Source organism: Choristoneura fumiferana, chromosome Z (genome assembly GCF_025370935.1).
Source record: "Choristoneura fumiferana chromosome Z, NRCan_CFum_1, whole genome shotgun sequence".
Taxonomy (NCBI): domain Eukaryota; kingdom Metazoa; phylum Arthropoda; class Insecta; order Lepidoptera; family Tortricidae; genus Choristoneura; species Choristoneura fumiferana.
The window spans coordinates 16,684,295-16,704,128 of record NC_133472.1 but is presented as its reverse complement, the minus strand read 5'-3'; the positions used below and the strand labels follow the sequence as shown (position 1 = coordinate 16,704,128).

The following is a 19,834-nucleotide window of genomic DNA, read 5'->3' as shown; positions in this document are numbered from 1 at the left end:
ACCTGCGCGCGGCCCTTTCGGAACGTTCTGTCCGTTTCCCAAAAATACCTAATCCCAAAAAATCCGTTGTCGTCACTACCTTTTCCTAAATAATCCGTTTCCCAAAAAATACGTTTGTCAAGATATCCGTTTCCCAAAATACCCGTTTCCAAAACATCCGTTCCCGTCACCACCTTTAACAAAAAAATTGCGTTGTTGATCCCGTATCAGTTTTCAATAATTATGGCAACCCTACCGCTAAGTCGAGCAAAATCTGTTATTTTGACCTTGGGAGGCTTTCCACACCTCTAATGATTATGCAATTAGGTAGTCATTTGGCGAGAAACGGGTCTTTTGGGAATACGGGTGTCATGAGAGACGGATCTTTTGGCATACGGATGCTATAATAAACGGGTCTTTTGACATACTGATGCGACGACAAACGGGTCTTTTGGGAATACGGGTGTCATGAGCGACGGATATTTTGGCATACGGGTGCTATGAAAACTGGGTGTTTTGACATTCTGATGCGATGAGAAACGGGTCTTTTGGCATATGGTCGATTTAGGAAACTGTTATTTTGGAACTTGTGTTTTGGGAAAGGGTATTTTGGGAAACGGACAGAACGTTCCGAAAGGCGCGCGGCGTGCGCTGGCTATGATTTCAGGGGTTTCAGAAGTAAACAGCCAGAACCAAGGAGGATGAGAATTCAAATTGTTTTTTATTCGAAATACTTGCACAAGTGCTTACATTTCGGCGATATTTTTAGAAGCTTTTCTGTAGCTTGCCCTGTTTGTTTATTTATTTATTTATTGTTTATTTGGGTCAAATCTTGGAAGCTAAATTTGACACACTTCCAGTGGTCTGATCAACTTGAAATTTGGCATACTTATGTAAATTTGGTGACAATACAATAATCTGGTAGTGACATATTGGTGGTCCTGCCAGGATCGTCACTGCAGGAGGGAAGTCCTCAAAAGTTATTAGTACTGACTTGAAATTTGGTACAGATATGTAGTTTAGACGACAATTCAAGTACCCTTACATTTTTTGAAAACATTACCTACATTTCTCTATGTCCAAAAAATATTAAATATTATGAGTTATTTATTTCTGTTCTCTTTTCTGATCTTTTCCAACCCTATATTAAATATAAAGACCCGGATAACTCACGTCTTAAATCGAGTTTAGCTTGACATGTTTCGGGCTAATCCGTAGCCCTTCGGTTTGGTTTGTGGATCGTGAACTAAGTCACGTGAGACGGGTTTTGGAAAGCAATGGGTACAACTGGAGGCAGTGCAACCGTTGAACAAGTGCAAGAGCTGAGAGGGTTCCGGTATATTTACCGTGTATAAAAGGGGTGACGGATAAAATCGGACACTTACGCCGAAGATATAGCATCAAGTCGATTTTCCGTCCTCATATGCAGCTCAGACAGTTGGTACGTTCGCCGAAGGATAAGGAGCCCCTGAGTGGTCCCGGGGTATATATGATTCCCTGTGCCTGTGGCAAGAGCTATATTGGAGAGACTACGAAATGTTTCCACAAGGGTATCGGAGCACATACGCAGTATGAGGAAACAGGAGGACAAGGGGTCTGCTGTGTGGTGGAGTGAGTCTCACGGTAGTTTCATGTTCAAAATTTTCCAACCCTTTTTTCTATTCTGATCCTTATACGTTTCCCACTTTTATTTCAGCTTACCGGTTTGGCTAAATGCGCCATGCAGGGCTTGTTAACGTTACCAAATTCACACTATAAGTAACGTTACATAACGGTTAAATCATAAAAATACCCAATACCGGTATTTAAATATAACGTTAATTGATAACTGAACATTACAATATCTTTACCCATTTAACATTACTTTTACCGGTAATTTTAACGGTAAAATCTTAGATTATATATTTACTTAGGTACACAGTCCCGAAGAAAACTTTCTAACAATATCCCATTCTTTTTTCTCATTTTTGAGCCGGTATTCACACATTTTTTTACGTAGCATTTAGCCATTGTTGACAAATGACACGATCTATGGTCAAAACAAGACTAATCTAAAACTCGGAACACAGTTGAAAACTTCCGAGTTTTGTAGTACCCATTTTTTCCGTCTGATTGTGTATCTAAGTAATATATAATCTAAGGGTAAATTAAATTTACTGTACATTATGATTAACGATACTTTTAAATTAAGGTTAATTTTATGAATAGTTGATAACGTTATTTTTTTATACCGCTAAAAAGTTGTATAAGTAACGGTAATTCGTTTAACGTTAATTACGATTTACCGTTATATCTGTTTGACAGCGATAACGTTACCAACTTTTTAACGGTATTTGAAGCTCTGCCATGATCGCGGAGCTATTAAAAAAAACTTATTGATTGATTCGGGTGACACTCTTTCCCGGCCCGGATAACACCGACGTGGAAATACAGTCCCTGTTTTTTGTGTAATCGCCCATAGAAACTGACAGGAGCTTCTATGGGCGTATACACGAAAAACAAGGTCGGTATTTCCATCCTGGTATTATCCGGGCCGGGAAAGAGTGTCACCAATTGAATTGATTCAGGCATGATTCAGGTTCAACTGTCTAGTCTGACTATTACGTTGTTTATAAATTTATTTAAAAATAATTTAAGGTATGGTAAATTTGGCGGATACTTTTATGATTAATACGGTGGCGGACGGAGCTATGAATTTCTTGCGCCATATCGTAAGTTGCTAAATCATTAATTGGTCATCAGGTCATCACCAGTATTGAATGATCAGGCAAATACCAAATCTTATCAAACCTGTGTATGACGTTTAATCATTAGCATTGGGCAAATCACGTTGTTTTGCATTAATTATATTAAAGCAATTGTTTCACATTGGGCTTACAGGGAGTGTTTAAATCTAAGCAAATTGAGGCTCCAGTTACCACAGTAATAGTCAGAATGCCCTTGTGGGAGTTAGCTCAAGAGGCAGGGCCGTTCGTGCGGCTCGCGGGGCTGAGCGGCGCTGCGGCAGTGGTGCTAGGTGCCATGGGGGCGCATCGCACTTTTCCCGAAACAGACACCAAAGAAGACCTCCGGAAAATATTTGACACTGCCAACCGATTCCACTTCCTGCACACTCTGGCTCTGATGACAGTCCCTCTTTGTAAGAGGCCGTACATTGTAAGATTGTTTTTATTTAATTCTCATTATAATCCAATTTACCTATCCCTTTCGAACCCAGCCAATATGATTGTGCGGGCTAATTACATTTGAATTTTGAACTTGACATGGATTGTACATAAAGTCCATTGTAACTCTTTTCATACTCGGCTGGGTCCGAAAGTGCTACATTAGCTATATACCACATTTCTTGCTTTAAAAGATTCTTGTTCTGATGACAAAACCGAAGATTACTCAAGTGTAATGAATTCCTCCTCCGAAATAAAAGTGATATTTTTCCACTTTACAGATTTATTCCAACTCAATTGCACATTGACAAATTCTCTCTGAAAGCTATTAATTTTTAATTAAAGTCTCGAGACGCACTCTCTCGCTACCACCAAAAAGCACACCCCCCTCGCCCCACTGACCGCTCCTGTCAGTCCTATCAAGATGATGTTTTAGCTACTGGTAAAACAGTTAAGAAAACTTAAAACGCTAACACAAGGAAGTGATTTTTTTGGTGAAATGTCGTATTTTGGACATCTGATATAGTGGGAATGTAATAAATTAAAATAGCATTTTGAAAAATGTGGTATCATATTGTGGGAGCATGGTACCTATAGCTAGTAGATAAAGCTTTTGAGTAAACCTTAATAATGATGGTAACCCTTTTATTATAAAGTTTTGACTTTACTTAATGTTTGAGTGATATCATAATTTGGTTTCAATCCACTTTCAGTGGCAAAACATTTAGCTATTTTGCATACATTATTTAGGACTGTTAACAAAAAAGTTTTCAGTAATGATTCTGTTTTAAAAATATTCCTTACATTCACATCTGTTTAGTCCAATTATTGTTATTACAGGCTGGAGCATTCTTTATGGCTGGCATGGGACTATTTTGTGGCACCTGCTACTACCATGCCTTCACTGGTGACCGCAGCTTCAGACGTCTCACACCCATAGGGGGCTCATGCCTGATACTGGGCTGGATAGCTATGGTATTTTAAAAGCAGAGACAGTGTATTTTATTGATTAGCCACATTATGTATCTTTGACTAAATAGATGTTATAGTGTTTGTTTTCAAACATAAGAGTGGTATTGGGAACTTAAAATAAGGGGCTGTTTTTTATAAGTATCAACTTTACTCAAAACATCACTTGATGACTTGCAGATATTGCTTGATTGGAACTTTTCATTATTTTGAAATAGCATAGTGAAGTGGTATTTGTAACTTTATGTAATGTATCCCAAATTATGTAGAAGCATAAGTAATGAGTTGTATATGCATAGTTTATTTATAGAATAATTAATATGCTCTTGCTTTATTTTTAGTGTACTGTAGGATTTAAATATAATGTTAATTATCTATGGTTATTTGTTTTGTTTTTCCTAAACCCTTCTATAAAACAAAAACTAAATTAGGTCTAATTATATAATAAAATAATTATTAAAAAAACATCTCTAGCGCTCTATTATGGTGATACTACCATTGAGAAAGTAGCTGACATTGAAAAAAATTTTTTTTTTACATTTTGTTGTTTTACTTTTGCCTATAAAGTGTAGAGGCAAGGATAATAAATAACCTTTTACGAGGATAAGTTGCAAAAAGGTCCAGCTTTAAAGCGGTAAATAACAGTTCCAAATCCCTCCAAAGTAGCAAAGTGTCTAAAATAAGGTAAATATCCTGTAATATACTGTTGTGAGTAAATGTGGATGGTTCTTGAATTTTTGTCATATTATGTTAAAGAGACATGGAATAATTTTACTGTTTATTTATTGTTGTAATGCTTTCTTGCTACTTGCCATAGCACTGCTTATTTAACACTTTGATGTACACATTTGCATACACTGCGAATACTGCGATTGTTCTCCTTTTCTCTACACATTATTATTTGAAATATACAGCGTGCTTTTCTTGATTTCTGTTAATTTCGGCAGAGACGGCTCAGTTTATTGAAAGAAATTACCTGGTAATAAGGTTTATGGCAAAAAAGTTTTTTTTTTCATGCATATGTATACAACACGGTGTTTGGCACATGGTCCGTCAAATTTTTTTAGAATAATGTTAGGGTTATTTGCTATCTTTGGAGCTTGGGTCCTTAGGGTCACGGTTTTGGAGATGATTTTTTAATCCTTATCCAAATAAAGAATTTTATATTCAGGACGGTTTATTTGAGACCTTTTTAGAGTTCTGTGCCCAAAGGGTGATAAAAACGGGACCTTATTACTAAGACTCCACTGTCTGTCTGTCAATAGGTTGTATCTCATGAACTGTAATAGTTAGACAGTTGAAGATTTAACAGATGATGTATTTCTTTTGCCGCTATAACAACAAATTTTAATACTAAAAACAGAATATAATAAATATTTAAGGGGGGTTCCCATACAACAAACGTGTTTTTTTTTGCCGTTTTTGCTTGATATTAATAACGGCAACAGGTATATAGTTGCTTGAAATATTCACAGAATATTTTTTTTCATATTCATTCACTTTAAAAATAAATAATTAAATAAAAATAAAATAAAAATTTAAGGGGCTCCCATACAGCAAACGTAGTTTTTTTTACTAATGTCTAATGTTGTATGGAACCTTTCGCGCGGGAGTCCGACTCGCACTTGGCCGTTTTTTTTAAATGCCCGTTCGAAGCCGGGGCGGGTCGCTAGTATTTTATATTATATCCTTACTTTTCAAAGTGTTAGAAAAAGCAATGGAAATGACGGTGTCAGGACAGAAGGCAAGGCACCACTCCTACAACTTTATTATACCTAAGTACCTATATCAAGTTTTACCTAAATTAGATAACTCATCGTCTAACTTCTTACGCTCTTTCTAAACACACTACTTGAAGTACCTACTCGTAGGTAACTAATTCATTTCAAGTTTTTTTGGGTACTCATATGGTTTACTTTTCAATATAGTAACATTCCCTCATTTGCTATTTTTTTGCTACGAGTAACCTACATATTTACCTACTCTAACTCTACGTCGCATCTCTACATGACTGATTGCAATTTAGTGGAAAAAAAAACTGAATACCAAGCAAAAGGTGGCTTCATGAGCATAAGTCCCCTGAACTGGTAGGAAACGATTGTGTGCAACAAAACTAATGTCAACTATTGCCATAAGGTTACTCAGTATTCCTCCGTCACCTGCCGCATCAGAGAGGAACTGGTCGTTGTTTGGTCGCACTCACACAAGGATAGAAACCGCCTTTTGCACGAACGGCTAAATAAACTAATTTATATTAGGTCTAATTTGAACTTGAAAATTAATTCATGCAGTATCGACGACGTCATCGATTCAGGCTTGATAGACTCAGATGATGGCAGCAAAAGTAGTAGAAAATAATAACTTTCGGTATAAAACTTTCATTTAAAAAAATTTAAAGAAACCGAAAAAAAAACGTAAATTTCAAAATTTCTTGAAAAAAACATTTGAAGTTTGAACAACCGTAGTAGCGACATCTCTTGTTTGGGTGAGCGGTTGGTTCCGAAAGAGTGTGACGTCTCTGGATGAGAGCGGAACATAGATGTCGCTAGTGATGCTGCATAAGTACCGTAGTAGAAATAAGCAACCCGAGATATGTATGCATGCATAGGAAAAATTAGTGTCTAGATTCCTGTCCAGCGGTGGTGTAGGGGTTATAGCACGCAGTACGGATTGCTGAGGACCTGGGTTCGATTCCCAGCGCTGGTCTCTTTTTCTGTGCATCCAAGTCTCAGTTTGTATTTTCGATATGGTTTCACGGAATACCCGTAAAAGTAACAAAGTTGGAGATGAAATAAAAAATACAAAAAGACTCCAAAAAACCAATCATAATTTGATTGCTTAGTAGCGACATCTCTTGTCTGGGTAAGCGGTTGGTTCCGAAAGAGTGTGACGTTTCTCGATGAGAGCGGAATATAGAAGTAACTAGTGCTGCTGCATAAGTAGCGTAGAAGAAATAAGCAACCTGAGATATGTATGCATAGGAAAAATGCGTGTCTAGATTCCTGTCCAGCGGTGGTGTAGGGGTTATAGCACGCAGCACGGATTGCTGAGGACCTGGGTTCGATTCCCAGCGCTGGTCTCTTTTTCTGGTTTTTCTGTGCATCCATGTCTCAGTTTGTATTTTCCATTCAGTAAGCTAGTTGAGAAAGTAATATAAATACGAACTTTTCCGACTAAATACGATGGCAAAACATTATTGACTACATCTGCAGGGCTACTACGAAACTCGAAACTCGAAGTTCGTGTCGTGCGGTTCCTCTGACACTTATTCTATTTAATACGAGAGCGAGAGGGACGGTACGATACGAACTTCGAGTTTCGTATAGCCCTGCTGTAGGTACACTACACTGAACCGTTTGTAACAACGGCGAATCGTAATACTAATAACTGTTGCGTGGACGAATGTCGAAATAAACAAAAGAAGGAACTCGAAGTTATCTCTTTTTACATTACTAAGGGGCTTTTTCACCATCCATTGATTAGCGTTAACTGGCGGTTAGGTGTAATGCCGTCTCTATTTGTTTTGTTCGAATAGACGGAGACGGCATCACATTTAACCGTCGGTTATGCATGCATACATATCTCAGGTTGCTTATTTCTACTACGCTACTTATGCAGCAGCACTAGCGACATCTATGTTCCGCTCTCATAACGTTAACGCTAATCAATGGATGGTGAAACAGCCCCTTAATTAAGTTTTTTGAAGTCGCTTAATAAATAACATTTCTAAACGTTTAGTCGGATTATTTTATTTTAATTTTCTGACAAAGTGATAACCCTTACACTCCAGTTGGCGAGGTAGGTATGTTTGGAACAAAAGGCAGCACTATAGGCTATTAAAACGGCGGCTTTCTTCAAGATCACAGGAGCGCAAATTCTGTACGCAGTACTATTATTTATTCTGTGCAAGAGGTATCAATTGATAGGATAAACACAGCTTTTATGACAATGAAAGCCGAAATGCGGCTAGCTACCGTAACTGTTCAAGTAAGAAAAAGATGTCGGGCGTGCATTAGGAACAGGGGAGAACAGTTAGAATAAAAATTGTTAACTAGAACACAGTTAAGTATGAAATAAAGTTCAATTTGTCCAACCAGTTTATAAAAAAGGCCATTAAAATAAAGTTGCTTTACTCACTGATTCCGAACAATTTCCGCCGTATTGACGGAATGCCCCTGTAATTTGACTCAAATTTATTTTTTATCAATGTATAGCATATCGTTAGAAAGGTCATAAGCTAGAGAAGTAATTTAAAAATAATGAACTGTGAAACTATTATGATATGTGAGCGAATAGCTATTGATGTCAAAATAATAAAAATATTTATAACGTCCTTATAGTACGGCTGCTGATCGCAGAATGAATTTTGACATTAAAAACAAAGTGCTGAATGAGGGCTATCGCGAATGAATTCGCCACTAGAGGCGCTAGTGTAGCGTGAGGTCTCCGAAATGTCAAATCTCATAGTTTTTGGGTGAGTTACGCGGGTTTATTTATAATTAGAATAATTTAGTGAATATTTTGCAATATCTGAAATTAATTATGGCAAATATGCGTTCCGGGGCAATGAATGTCTGTGTTTTGAGACAGTTGTCTTTCGGAAACCATTGTCCTCCCTTTTTTCCGAACAAAACGGGGACTATGCAACACTGTGGCATGCTCGATATTTTTATGGTACGGTTTTAAGGTGTATTAAATATGATTTTAATCTAAACTTTGTTTTCACGCCCGTAATAACAGACTGAAAGCCATACTTAAAAACCTCACGCAACAGTGCGCCATCTAGTGAGACAAAAAACGATAGCCTTCATTTGAAAGTACAGTGGATATTCGAAAATTGAAATTTTAATTGAATTTTTATAACAAAAAAAAACATGAAATGAGGAAGACTAACAATCGACAAGGCTTGATCAGCCTTTGTTTGGCCTTGTTACAAGATAGATAGGTATATTGATATCTCCAAAACCGTGACCCTTAGGGTCTAAAGATAGCGAATGACCTACTAATATCCCAAAAGAATTTGACGGTCCATGTGCCAACACCCTGTATAATAACTTCACGCTAATTATGTGTGAATTTAAAACGCTTTTTTACGCTTGACATTAAAAAAAAAACATAAATTAAGATCCTTTAGTACATTATTATCTTAATTTTTTTTTGTCTTGGATAAATTAACTTAATTTGACCTGATGAATGTTATCTTAAAGTATACGGAAGTCAAAAATAACATGGTGTATACGCTTGACCTTTTGTGTACTTAGCAGATCTGTGAAAAATTCTAGGGCATCTCTCTTATTTCTATCTGAAAAGCCAATTTTACAGAGAAAAAAAGGATAAGATAGAAATAACCTGCACTTTTATCTAATTTATCGGAAATTTCGGTAAACTTAGACCAGTGCATTTTCCTGCACGCGAAAGCTTAATAACCTCATGCAGCCGCTCGTCGCTCGTTTGCAGCGATAAATCTCAGAGTCGAACAGCAGCGGCCAGATGGCTGTTTGCAGGAATGATTTTGGTTTTGGTCTCAACCTCCTTTATAATATTTTTCTCAAAAATGTCCGTAATAGTTGACATTATTCTTTACATATCAGAAGGTGAAGTGCATAGTTTATGGTCAGCGAAAAATTAAAAAGTTGAAAAGATTGCAGGCGCGCTAGCTCGACAATAATGAATTAGCGCGCCTGCAATCAGTCACATTTTTTTTAAAGTTAAAAAGGCCATGGAAATGTTGTCACAAGTCGTATACCGCCAAGTCTAATGGCCGGTATCAGATATTTTGTTGGAACTCCGGACTTTTTCTATTGGGTCTGAAATAGCTTGTGGTGTTTTCGGTGGAAAAATACACCTGCAGTTTATTTTTAATGAAAAAAGGCGGGAAAGGATAAGAAAAATATTGGAATAAAATTAAATTTTATAATATATTTTGAGAAAAAGTTTATTCTATTTCAGAATTATTCAACATTTTTGAAAAAAGCTTTATATTAGTCTCGGCTGGAATAGCAACTGCTGGCTTCGTATTAGTTAAACGGACGAGGTTGCGAGCTGGCGATACTCATACTCAGCCAGCAATTGCCTACTTCCAGGCCACGACAATAATCTACTATTTCACCTATGATGAGTTCTGTGACGTTTCGAGTTTGAAAGTTTTGGAGATTTACCATTTATCGAGTGAACTATCCATTTTTCTAAGAGTTATTAGTGCCTATTTTTGGAGAAGTTGCATTATATTTAAAAAAATAATATTTTCCAATTTTCCGCCCACCGGGACACCGTTTTCTCGTTCTCGCTCAAAAAATTCCCTCAAACGAATTACAAACTCCCGACTCTAGGAGTTCAAAACAGTATTTTAAGACCGTTTCGGCATTTTGCCAAAAAATAACAACAAATCTAACGAGAAACAGTAAAAAAAGTCAACAACATTATTATTATATATATTTAAAATATGTATTGCTATATATATTTAAAATTTACAGTTTTAAATTTTACTAGAAATTATTTTTAAAAAATATTTTGGGAACATAGTATGCGTAATTCGGAAAATTTCCAAGTGTCACAGAACTCATCATAGGTGAAACTACAATAGTGGCAGTCGTTCAAATAAAATAAATTGGAAAAAATATTTGTTTTTTCGGAAATTTAAGTTTTTTTTTCAGCGATAAAGCTCAATATTTTCAGCTTTGCCGCGTGATCAGATTTGTTGCTGGAAACGTCGAGCGGCTACATGAAGCCGCACCTTTGAATGGCTGGTAGCATGGTGAATGCAAGCTGTTGGCTCGTTTTGTAAGTTTATTTAATACTCGTGTATGGTACTAGATTGTTTGTCTACAGGTGGAAGATGTGGGGGCTAGTGAATGTTGGCTCAATGCCTTTACTTCTGGCATCATAGCTTTGGCACCTTTGTGAAGCCAAATTCTTAGATAAAAATAAAACGCATTGACTGATTCAATATGTTTACATGCTTTATTGAAATTGTTACATATTAAAATTTTGCACTTTATTCATTAATGAGACTTAAATGATAAAATGAAAAAAAAACATACACCGTTTGGTAATAAATGCTATTATAACTCTTTATTCTTGAAGGGTGATTTCAAAAGTCCTTCAACTATAATGGAGCTTATTTTTATAATATATAACTATGATATAACAATGATGGCGGTACAGGCGACGAGTTTCCGGCGAGGGCTCCGCGGGCGGCGCCGCGCACCTCGTCGAGTCGCGCCACAACTAATAGGCGGAGAATTCAGGGACAAAAACTGCATCTACTTTCAAAAAGTTGATTTTTTAATTAGACCACATTAGTAGTGCAGGTAAACAAATCTTCCGCCAATCTGCGAATTTCCTTTTGGCTTTGTGCGTGGAGGATGGCCTAAAGTTTTTAAAGAAAACTGTGACCTACATGCAACTACTATCTGAAACCTGATAATGAAGTTGCGAGCAATACACTAGTTAACCCTTTTCTTGGCATTGTATCACATGCGAGACATAATTTTAGACCTTCATTTTGTATTTTTGTTAGCTCTACAAGAATCCAACAAGGGTTGAATCCAGTACACTTCTTTCAACTTGCCAAGATAAGGGTTAAGAAACTCTTATTTAGTTTGAGGCAGAGTTGAATACTATGGAATCGCGAAGACAAATGGAAGGCTAACACACTAACGTACATCGCAACTACTATCCTGAAACCTGAAAATGAATTTAATAAAACAATTAACATTTTGTAAGATAAGATAGACAACATAAAATCGAGAAGAACGATGGAAGGCTATTTATGTTAACTTCAAAAATGACCTCAAATAAAGAAGAAAAAAACAGCCTTTCGCAAGTACTCGCAGTTTTTCTCCTGACTTCTCTGACTATAATCACGTCACACACTTACACCGTATACTACTCTATTGAGAGTCGTTAGTCTCCCTATAGTATGATAAAGAAATATACAAAGCTATCACATTACATTAACACAGAATATAGTATAAACATGTTCATTGTAAAAAATAATCCAAAGAGAAAAAAACAAAATTCATAAATGACGCACAGCACTTTTGAGTGTCTGTTACGAAAGGTATAATATATAAATCACTCTGATTGCACAAAAACTAGATGCCCGGAACCGGAGCGAACATGCGGCGCTAACGACGTATCACACTGATGGTATATCACTGACCACTATTGCCGCGAATCGAAGGATGTTAACCGAATCAATTTAGTGGCGGCGGGCGGCGAGCGTTGCGCGCTGGAGGGGATGTGATGGGCGGAAGCGGCTGCTGGGGCGCGTTTAGGAGAGGTGGAAGGAGTGCTGGCCCTCCGAGGCGGCGAGCCGCAGCTTGGCGCGCATCACCTCCGCGCTGCTGTAGTCGGGCAGCTTGAGGTAGTTGACGCACGTCATCACCGACGGCAGGTACTCGTCCGGGTCCAGCGACGACTCCAGCGACTTGCGCACCACTGTTAGGGGCGGGTTCAGCGCTTTGAAACCTGGAAAACCATCGACTTTTTAAAATAGCCTTGCTTTAATACTATTATTTATGACAAGCCTTTACCCGCGGCTTCGCACGCGTAAACCATTAGCTCTAGCGGTTCAATTGAAATACCGGGATTTAGCAAAAATTTCCGAGGGAATCCTTAAAAATAAAATCGTTATATTAATTAATATCGCATAAAAACACATGTGCTAAATTTAAGTTATCTGATCCAATCCAGCAGTTTTAGCAGCAGCCATTTTAGCGTTAAGAAGAAACAATCAAGCACGCACGCAGTAACCAATGAAATTAAATTTATTTGCTTGACAAACATAATATTAGTAGGATTATGAATAACGCGCGGCTGCTGGCTACTCCGTCTGCGAAGAATTCGTTTATCGCGATCCCGCGGAAAATGCAATTTTCCGGGACAAAAGTATCAAACTCCATACCTAAATTCGGTTCAGTGGTTCAAGTATGAAGAGCTAACAGACAGAGTTACTTTAGCATTTAGCACTAGTAAGGATGTTGGCGGGCGTACCTCCGGTGGGCAGCCTTGGGCTGCCGGTGACAAACTGCAGGAAGAGGCGCTGCTGGTCGCGCGAGTAGGAGGCCAGGATGTCGATGAGCATGCGGATGGCGCGCGACTCCGCCGTGTAGCCGTGGTCGGGCCGGATGCACTCCGCCAGCATGCGCGGCTCCCAGCGCTGCTCGCGCCCGCCTGTGTCACCAACCACCAACGAATAATTAATCCACCCAACAACCATTCTGAATGCTGACGAAAAAGCTTTCAAGCTTTCTGATTTGTCAATCCAGTATCCTCATGGTATATTTTTGTACCTTGCCTTGCATTGTAATAATTCTTATTTTAACGCTATAAATGCGCGAATAAATGAAAATGTTAGTCAGATATATGTAAAACTATTTGGACCTTACCTGATGGACTTCCGCAGAACACTTGTTCCAATTCTTCTGGGTAAAATATTTTGAGATTACTTAACGGGAATACAGATTCAAATCCTTCTTTGAATGCGTCCAGTTGCCTTATCACACCTGTTTGCAAAAAAAAAAACTTAAAACGGATATTTCTAAATTATTAGTTTCCTATTTAGTCGACTGCTCTCATAGGTCTCATAATGTTTGGTAAGCAATGCCTACAGATGTAGGGTCTTATAGCATTGATACATATTATGGCTACAAGATGTTGTAGCCAATAATGTTTTGTCATCGTATTTTGTCGTATTTATCTTGCTTTCTCAACTAGCTAACTATAGTTTACGGATGTTAATTGACAAAACAAGATAAGTTAACTTATCCGACAAAATACGATGGAAAAACATTATTCTGTACATCTGTAAGACTCGGAATTAAGCAAAAAGATAAAGCCAAGGAAATGGGCAGTGAATTGATGTGTGTAGTGGCATTGAAAAGGGTTGCGGACCTTCGTAGAGCAGCCAATGCGTGACGAGAGTGATGTAGTCGTTGAGGTTGTGCGCGGTGACGGGCAGGTCGCGGCCGCCGCGGCGCAGCTCCGTGCAGCCGTCGCCCGGCAGGATGAAGTCCAGGCCCAGCTCCTCGATCAGGCAGCCGTCCAGCTCCAGGGCGGATATCTGCCCCCCACACACAACAAACATCAACATACTTATCTAATAAACCAATGACGCTTTTTAACTGATTAAAACACAGATAAAATTGGAATTAGTATGATTGTCATAAGTGTCGGTTTCTACCGAAACCAGTATTGCCGGAGATGCTCACATGCGCGTTCATGTTCACTTTGAAATATATCTATCTATCTATATATTATATGTGTTGCTAAGCGTAAAACTCTGGAACGGCTGGACCGATTTCACTAATTCTTTTTTTGTTGTGTTCATTACTGTCTTGAGAAGGTTTTTATGGAAGAAAATACAGAAAAATACAACGGGGGTGAAGCCGCGGGCAACAGCTAGTAATTAATAATTATTGTTCGTTAGCGTGTTCTCGACAAAAATTATAACTACTATTATACTATTCGAATTATCCTTAATTTTGGCAACGAAATTGACAAAACTAATGTCTAACAGTTAGTTGGTGAATTTCGGGTTTACCAAGTGTTGTTTCTGTTCGGAAGTGTGCGAGTCGTCTTCGGCGATGGCGGTGGCGCGCTCGGCCACGCGGCGCAGACGGCACAGCGAGCGCCACAGCTCGGGCGCCACGTGCCGCACGTCGCTCAGGCACAGCCAGCGCTCCTCGCCCACAACCCAGCGGTACATCGACACCGACAACGGAATATCCACCTGCACACATACAGACAGTTAAACATGATATTATACAACTACATAAGAATCAATACATTTACAAGATAAAAAGGCTCTTACCATCCTTGAATCCATGACGGCCTTGGCCATAAATTTGCCTAAGAATCGGAATTTGGCCTTGACGCGTGAGAGATGGCTGGCGCGCGCGTTGCGGCCGATGGCCTGTGGGAAGAGGCCGCAGGGCCAGGAGACGAAGGTGGCGTCGGGCGCCGGCGAGGGGATGGAGGTTTCCTTCTCTAGGTCGGAGGGTTCGGCGGCGCGCTGTTCGCTGAGGCTGAGCGCGTCGCGCACCGAGGACGCCAGGCGCGCGGCCGCGTCCGCCGACCCGCGGTCCGTCACCGTGGCCGGCTGGTTCTTCACTATGTCTCCTCCGAACGAAGTCGGCTTCTGTTTAAAGTTCTCGCTGCCGTGCCAGAGGTCAAGATCAGCGCGCTGCAGCTCCTGGGAGACGAGCGCATAAAATTCGAGCGTCGGGCCGAGGCCTGTGCCGACTTCGTTTTCGTATTGTATTTCGAGTAGAGCTTTGGAGTGCGCGAACTCATGCATGACGTGTTCGGCTTGTCGCAGCACGTTCTGGCGCTGCACGGTGCGCTTGCGGCGGTCGAGGCGCGGCGCCACGCGCTCCGCGTCCGCGCCCGCGCCGCCGGCCGCCGCCGCGCCGCCGCGCTCGCCGCCCGCCTCGATCAGCCGCTGCAGCGCGCGGTCGCGGTCAAACGACACCACGTAGAACAGCAAGTGACGACACTCGAACGGAAATATGAACGGACTGAAAACGAACACAAACTATCTATATCAACATGATTTGATCAAGTATATAAGATCATGAGTTATTTTCTTCTTGAAGCATAACACAATGTGATTCATCTAAAACAGAGTTTTATTTATTAAATACAGATAAGTTTTACATAACAAATATCAACTAAGTAATGAAATAGTCAGTAACCTAAAACACAGAGTCGACAATTAAATGTTCATGCTTTACTACTCTTATTATAAAAACTTGAATCATCTTTTGCATTTTTAAATTAAAGCAAATTCACAAACGCAACTGAGTTTTAAATAAATTATCAAACAACATTTGTATTCTAACTATAAATATGTCACTATTCTATTGAAAAAGAAAACAAAACGGTTTCTCCATTCTCCTCACTAGTGGCTCCCTCTAATGGCTGAACTGATACATACTCAAATGTCAACACAAAGCTCACATCACAAGTATACATATAATTCCTGTTGAATTATCAACTTACCAAGCATAGGCGATCTTTTTCAGCCACGGAGGAAGATTCCCAGTCATTATAACTAGTGGATCTTGAAGCTGCCTGTTGGCTTTCGCTGCGAGCTAAACAAATAAAGAAAAATCATTGTGTGGTAATCAATGTAAGCGGACATAAGCGTTAATATGTTTGGCGGTAGTGTTCGTGGTACCTTGGCGTTGATGAAATCCGCGTTGGGCACGAGCGGGCGGTGGTCGGGCAGGCAGGCAGCGCGGTACAGCGAGGGCCAGTGCCGCGACAGCGCGTGCAGCGCGCGCAGCAGCCCCAGCGCCGGCAGCGCCGCGTCCTTCACCTCGCCGCCGCCGCTGCCGCCGCCGCCACCGCTGCCACCACTGCCACCGCTTCCCGCCAGCAATGGTGACCGCAAGATCATCACCAGGGGAGATTCGCGAGCCGGGACTACGCCCTCTGAGATACACAAATTAAATCAGTTTAATTCTATTATGCTTTAAAATCAATACGACCTGATACCACACAAGACCTTATTTTATGTAAAATGAAGTACTTATCTAGTTAATTTGAGTTTTTTAGTATTCTATTCTATCACATAAGGTTAAAGGGCAACACACACAGAGAGCGGGCGCGGGTCGTGCGCGGGCCCGCGACGGGCGTATTTGCATGGCGGTATATGGATGCCTTCACACAGAACGCGGGCACGGGACGGGTCGTGCGCGGGCCCGAGCCGAGCGAGTGTTACCAACTCTCAAAAATATTTATCCCTAAAGCTTAAGTTAAAAACCCCTAAAACTCGTTTTTAATGAAAATGTTTACTTTAAATTTGAATATTTCGCAAAAAAAATACTGAATCGAAAAATCGTCTTAGTAACCCCCTAATGCTTATAATTTAAAAGACCCTACACTATAGGGTTGGACGAGAAAAAAAAACCCTTACTTTAGTAGTGGGAGGTACCCAAAAAAATTTTTTTTTTAATTTTTCATTGTACCATTTTGTTGGGATAGTTTTCATAAATTACAGCTTTGAAGCATTGATAGTCCCTGAGCAAAGCCGCGGACGGACAGACAGACTGACAGACAGACAGACATGGCGAAACTAATAGGGGTCCGTTTTTGCCATTTTGGCTACGGAACCCTAAAAACCGTATTCATGCGCAGTAGCTAGTTCATTTAGGGGAGAATAAAATTTATTTATTTTATTTTTTTAATTAATTGGTAGGTACTACAGAAAAATCTGTTATTTTTTCCATTGACTAGTATAAGCTTATTCCTGTCTATAAAAAAAAAATCAGCCACTTTTAAAAATTTCATCCATCGCCCATCATTACATAAATTGGATTTAATTAAGTAAGTAAATAAAGTTTGACCTTGGTGCGCAAGCGCGTTTGTCGTTTTCCACATATATCTCGCGGCACTGTATAATTCTGTGTCGAGTTGACAAAAATTTCGTATCTATTATTGGTTCTAGAACTGTTTTAATTTGTACTCCAAAAGTCGCCAGATACCTAAACCATTTCTGTCGTCAAAACTTTTTTGCGGTCGCTAAGATTTAAGCAAAAGTCGTCACTTCTAGGGACTAACAGCCTTATTCATAAAAAATCCTTAATTGAGGTTTGATCGGTCTGTTACTTAGCGGACTGATTAAGCTTATTAGACGGTTGTCAAGAAGTATGATTCATAAACGCTTACTAGCAGTCTGCTAGTTGTTGAGCTGCTGATAGACGGATTAGACGCGTTATGTTGGCCACCTTGACAAATCAAAGACAAAAAATGGCCTATGGTCTGTCCCAGAATTCGAGATACTAAAATGACGTTTCATGTGTTACCTGTTTTTTGCGTCTCATAAATAGTGATGTGCCGCAACCGGTTATCACCGAAAGATTTTGTAGGTACCAATGTATGTATGTCGTAAAATATTAAGATATGAACGGATCCGTGATGTACTCAAATGTAGGGCACTTAGGACATTCTAGAAAAGGTAAAATAGGTCTAATAAAAATGCGACCGTTTTCGAGATATTTCGACTTTTGATGGATGTTGATGTTTAAGTTTCAATTTCATTCTAAGTAAGTTCTACAACCATACACTTCTCGGCTTTGCTAAGAGGTTGACGTTTCCGTTTTTTCCGAGGCGAAAGTATTTCTTCGCTGCTCCGTCTATGCGACGAAGTACTTGGCTGCTCAGGGTCCATGTTTAATCAAACAAAACAACAAAAACACGACCAAACAAAACAAAATTAACAAATAAAAAGACTATCTCAACAAATTTAACAAATAACGTCAACAGCAACAATAATACGAGAAAACACACTGATCACATCCGATGACAATACGAGTAAAGTAACGAAAATCGGTTGAATACCACTTGAATACGAAAAACATGAACAATGACGTTGTGTGATATCTGAGGGTCTACTCCGGAATTCGAAAATCAAAGTTCGTACCGTAACGTCTCTCTCACTTACGTATTAAATTAAATAGTAGTGTCAGAAGGACGGAACGACACGAACTTCGATTTTAGAATTTCGTAGTAGCCCTGCTGGCCCTGACTACGAAATGCAAAACTCAAACTTCGTATGTTGCCGTCCCGCTGACACTTATCTCGTTTAACACGCGAGTGAAAGGGACGGTGCCATACGAACTTCGTTTTTCTAGTTTTGTAGTAGCCCCTCTGTATTATTTTTTACATTGGCACAAAGTGATGAACACTGTATTTTTACCTGTGCTTAGATTTCATCACTTTATCGTATAATAAAGTAAAATGGAAAGTAGAATATTGAATGCATTAATGTTATTTTTGCTATCGTAAAATAAATATTTTATCGGTTATTTACGAAACCGAAATCACGGAGCAGCACTGTTCCTTTTATGCTGGCCACATTATTTTTACGTTTGACATTTCAGACTGTCATTTTAGTATCTCAAATTCTGGGACAGACCATAATCGATAATTAAAAAAAAATTGACAGCAGTGACAGCAAATTACCAGGAAAAAAAATAAAAAGCGAGATGTTTGTTTTCCTGCCATTTCTGATCCGCATGTTTATGTTGTGCAAAAAGCCATAATTATGTTAATCATCCTTATTTTTTTTCATATTTATTGTTAATTTATTGTTGCTAATTTAGAGGATTTTTAAATACAAATTCCTGAAAATAAATTTTCCTGTTTTTTTTTTTAATCTGCGTAGCCCTGCCTTCACATATATCTTCGGTACCTATGGTTTTTTGCTCTAGTCAAAGTCAGCTGTTCAAACTTGTGGCGGCCATTTTGTGACTTAGCAGAGAGATAAAGGAGGGTCTACGGTCCTCTAACTTTAGCAGAGCCTTGATCGACTGATTAGCGCTAACAGACGTTTATGAATCATGTTTTTTAGCATCGGGCCTTCAAGGAGCCTTCAAGGAGCCTTCAAGGAGGCTCTAACTTTTTATGAATAAGGCTGTTAGTCACTAAACTGGCAACATTGATAGCCGCCGCGGGCCCGTCGCGGTTCCGACCCGCTCTCTGTGTGAATACAACGAACCGCGCGGCTCACGCGGCGGACACGACTCGACCCGCGCACGCTTTCTGTGTGTATTGCCCTTAATTCAGTTTATAATGGTAAGATAGTTATAAAGACAAATAAATATGATTTTAGAGCACTATTTTATTATTATTACTATTATTTTATTATTATCATCACCGTCAACCTATATGAGCCCCACTGCTGGGCACAGTCCTCGAGTTGTGGTTGGAAA

The 19,834-nt window shown here is 39.4% G+C and overlaps 2 protein-coding genes across 8 annotated transcripts in view; one reads left to right on the top strand and one right to left on the bottom strand.

The window, feature by feature from the left end:
- The first annotated feature begins 2,497 nt into the window (after positions 1-2,497).
- Positions 2,498-4,495, top strand: LOC141429662 (transmembrane protein 256). 2 transcript variants are annotated; one of them, XM_074090091.1, is made up of 3 exons: positions 2,498-2,690; positions 2,860-3,135; positions 3,984-4,495. In XM_074090091.1, the coding sequence occupies exons 1-3, from the start codon at positions 2,619-2,621 to the stop codon at positions 4,125-4,127; spliced, it is 492 nt and encodes a 163-aa protein (XP_073946192.1). In that variant the 5' UTR covers positions 2,498-2,618; the 3' UTR covers positions 4,128-4,495. The 2 variants fall into 2 exon arrangements, with proteins under 2 accessions (XP_073946192.1, XP_073946199.1); XM_074090098.1 differs by having other exon boundaries at positions 2,500-2,616.
- Positions 4,496-11,768: 7,273 nt separating this feature from the next.
- Positions 11,769-19,834, bottom strand: part of ctrip (E3 ubiquitin-protein ligase ctrip) — a 92,754-nt gene continuing 84,688 nt past the window's right edge. For all 6 annotated transcript variants that reach the window (XM_074090249.1, XM_074090274.1, XM_074090264.1 and 3 more), the window contains 8 exons: positions 16,297-16,553; positions 16,119-16,210; positions 14,929-15,634; positions 14,659-14,847; positions 14,010-14,178; positions 13,505-13,621; positions 13,110-13,289; positions 11,769-12,584 (listed from right to left, as the gene is read on the bottom strand). In XM_074090249.1, the coding sequence (XP_073946350.1) occupies positions 12,388-12,584; positions 13,110-13,289; positions 13,505-13,621; positions 14,010-14,178; positions 14,659-14,847; positions 14,929-15,634; positions 16,119-16,210; positions 16,297-16,553 (1,907 nt within the window). In that variant the 3' untranslated portion in view covers positions 11,769-12,387. The remainder of the gene's footprint in view (positions 12,585-13,109; positions 13,290-13,504; positions 13,622-14,009; positions 14,179-14,658; positions 14,848-14,928; positions 15,635-16,118; positions 16,211-16,296; positions 16,554-19,834) is intronic.

Excerpts from the sequence above, each read along its gene's own strand:
- LOC141429662 (XM_074090091.1), top strand. The coding sequence starts at position 2,619 with ATGGTAAATTTGGCGGATACTTTTATGATTAATACGGTGGCGGACGGA. Across the intron at positions 2,691-2,859 it reads TGAATTTCTTGCGCCATATC|GGAGTGTTTAAATCTAAGCA; the intron begins GTAAGTTGCTAA and ends TTGGGCTTACAG. Across the intron at positions 3,136-3,983 it reads TTTGTAAGAGGCCGTACATT|GCTGGAGCATTCTTTATGGC; the intron begins GTAAGATTGTTT and ends TTGTTATTACAG.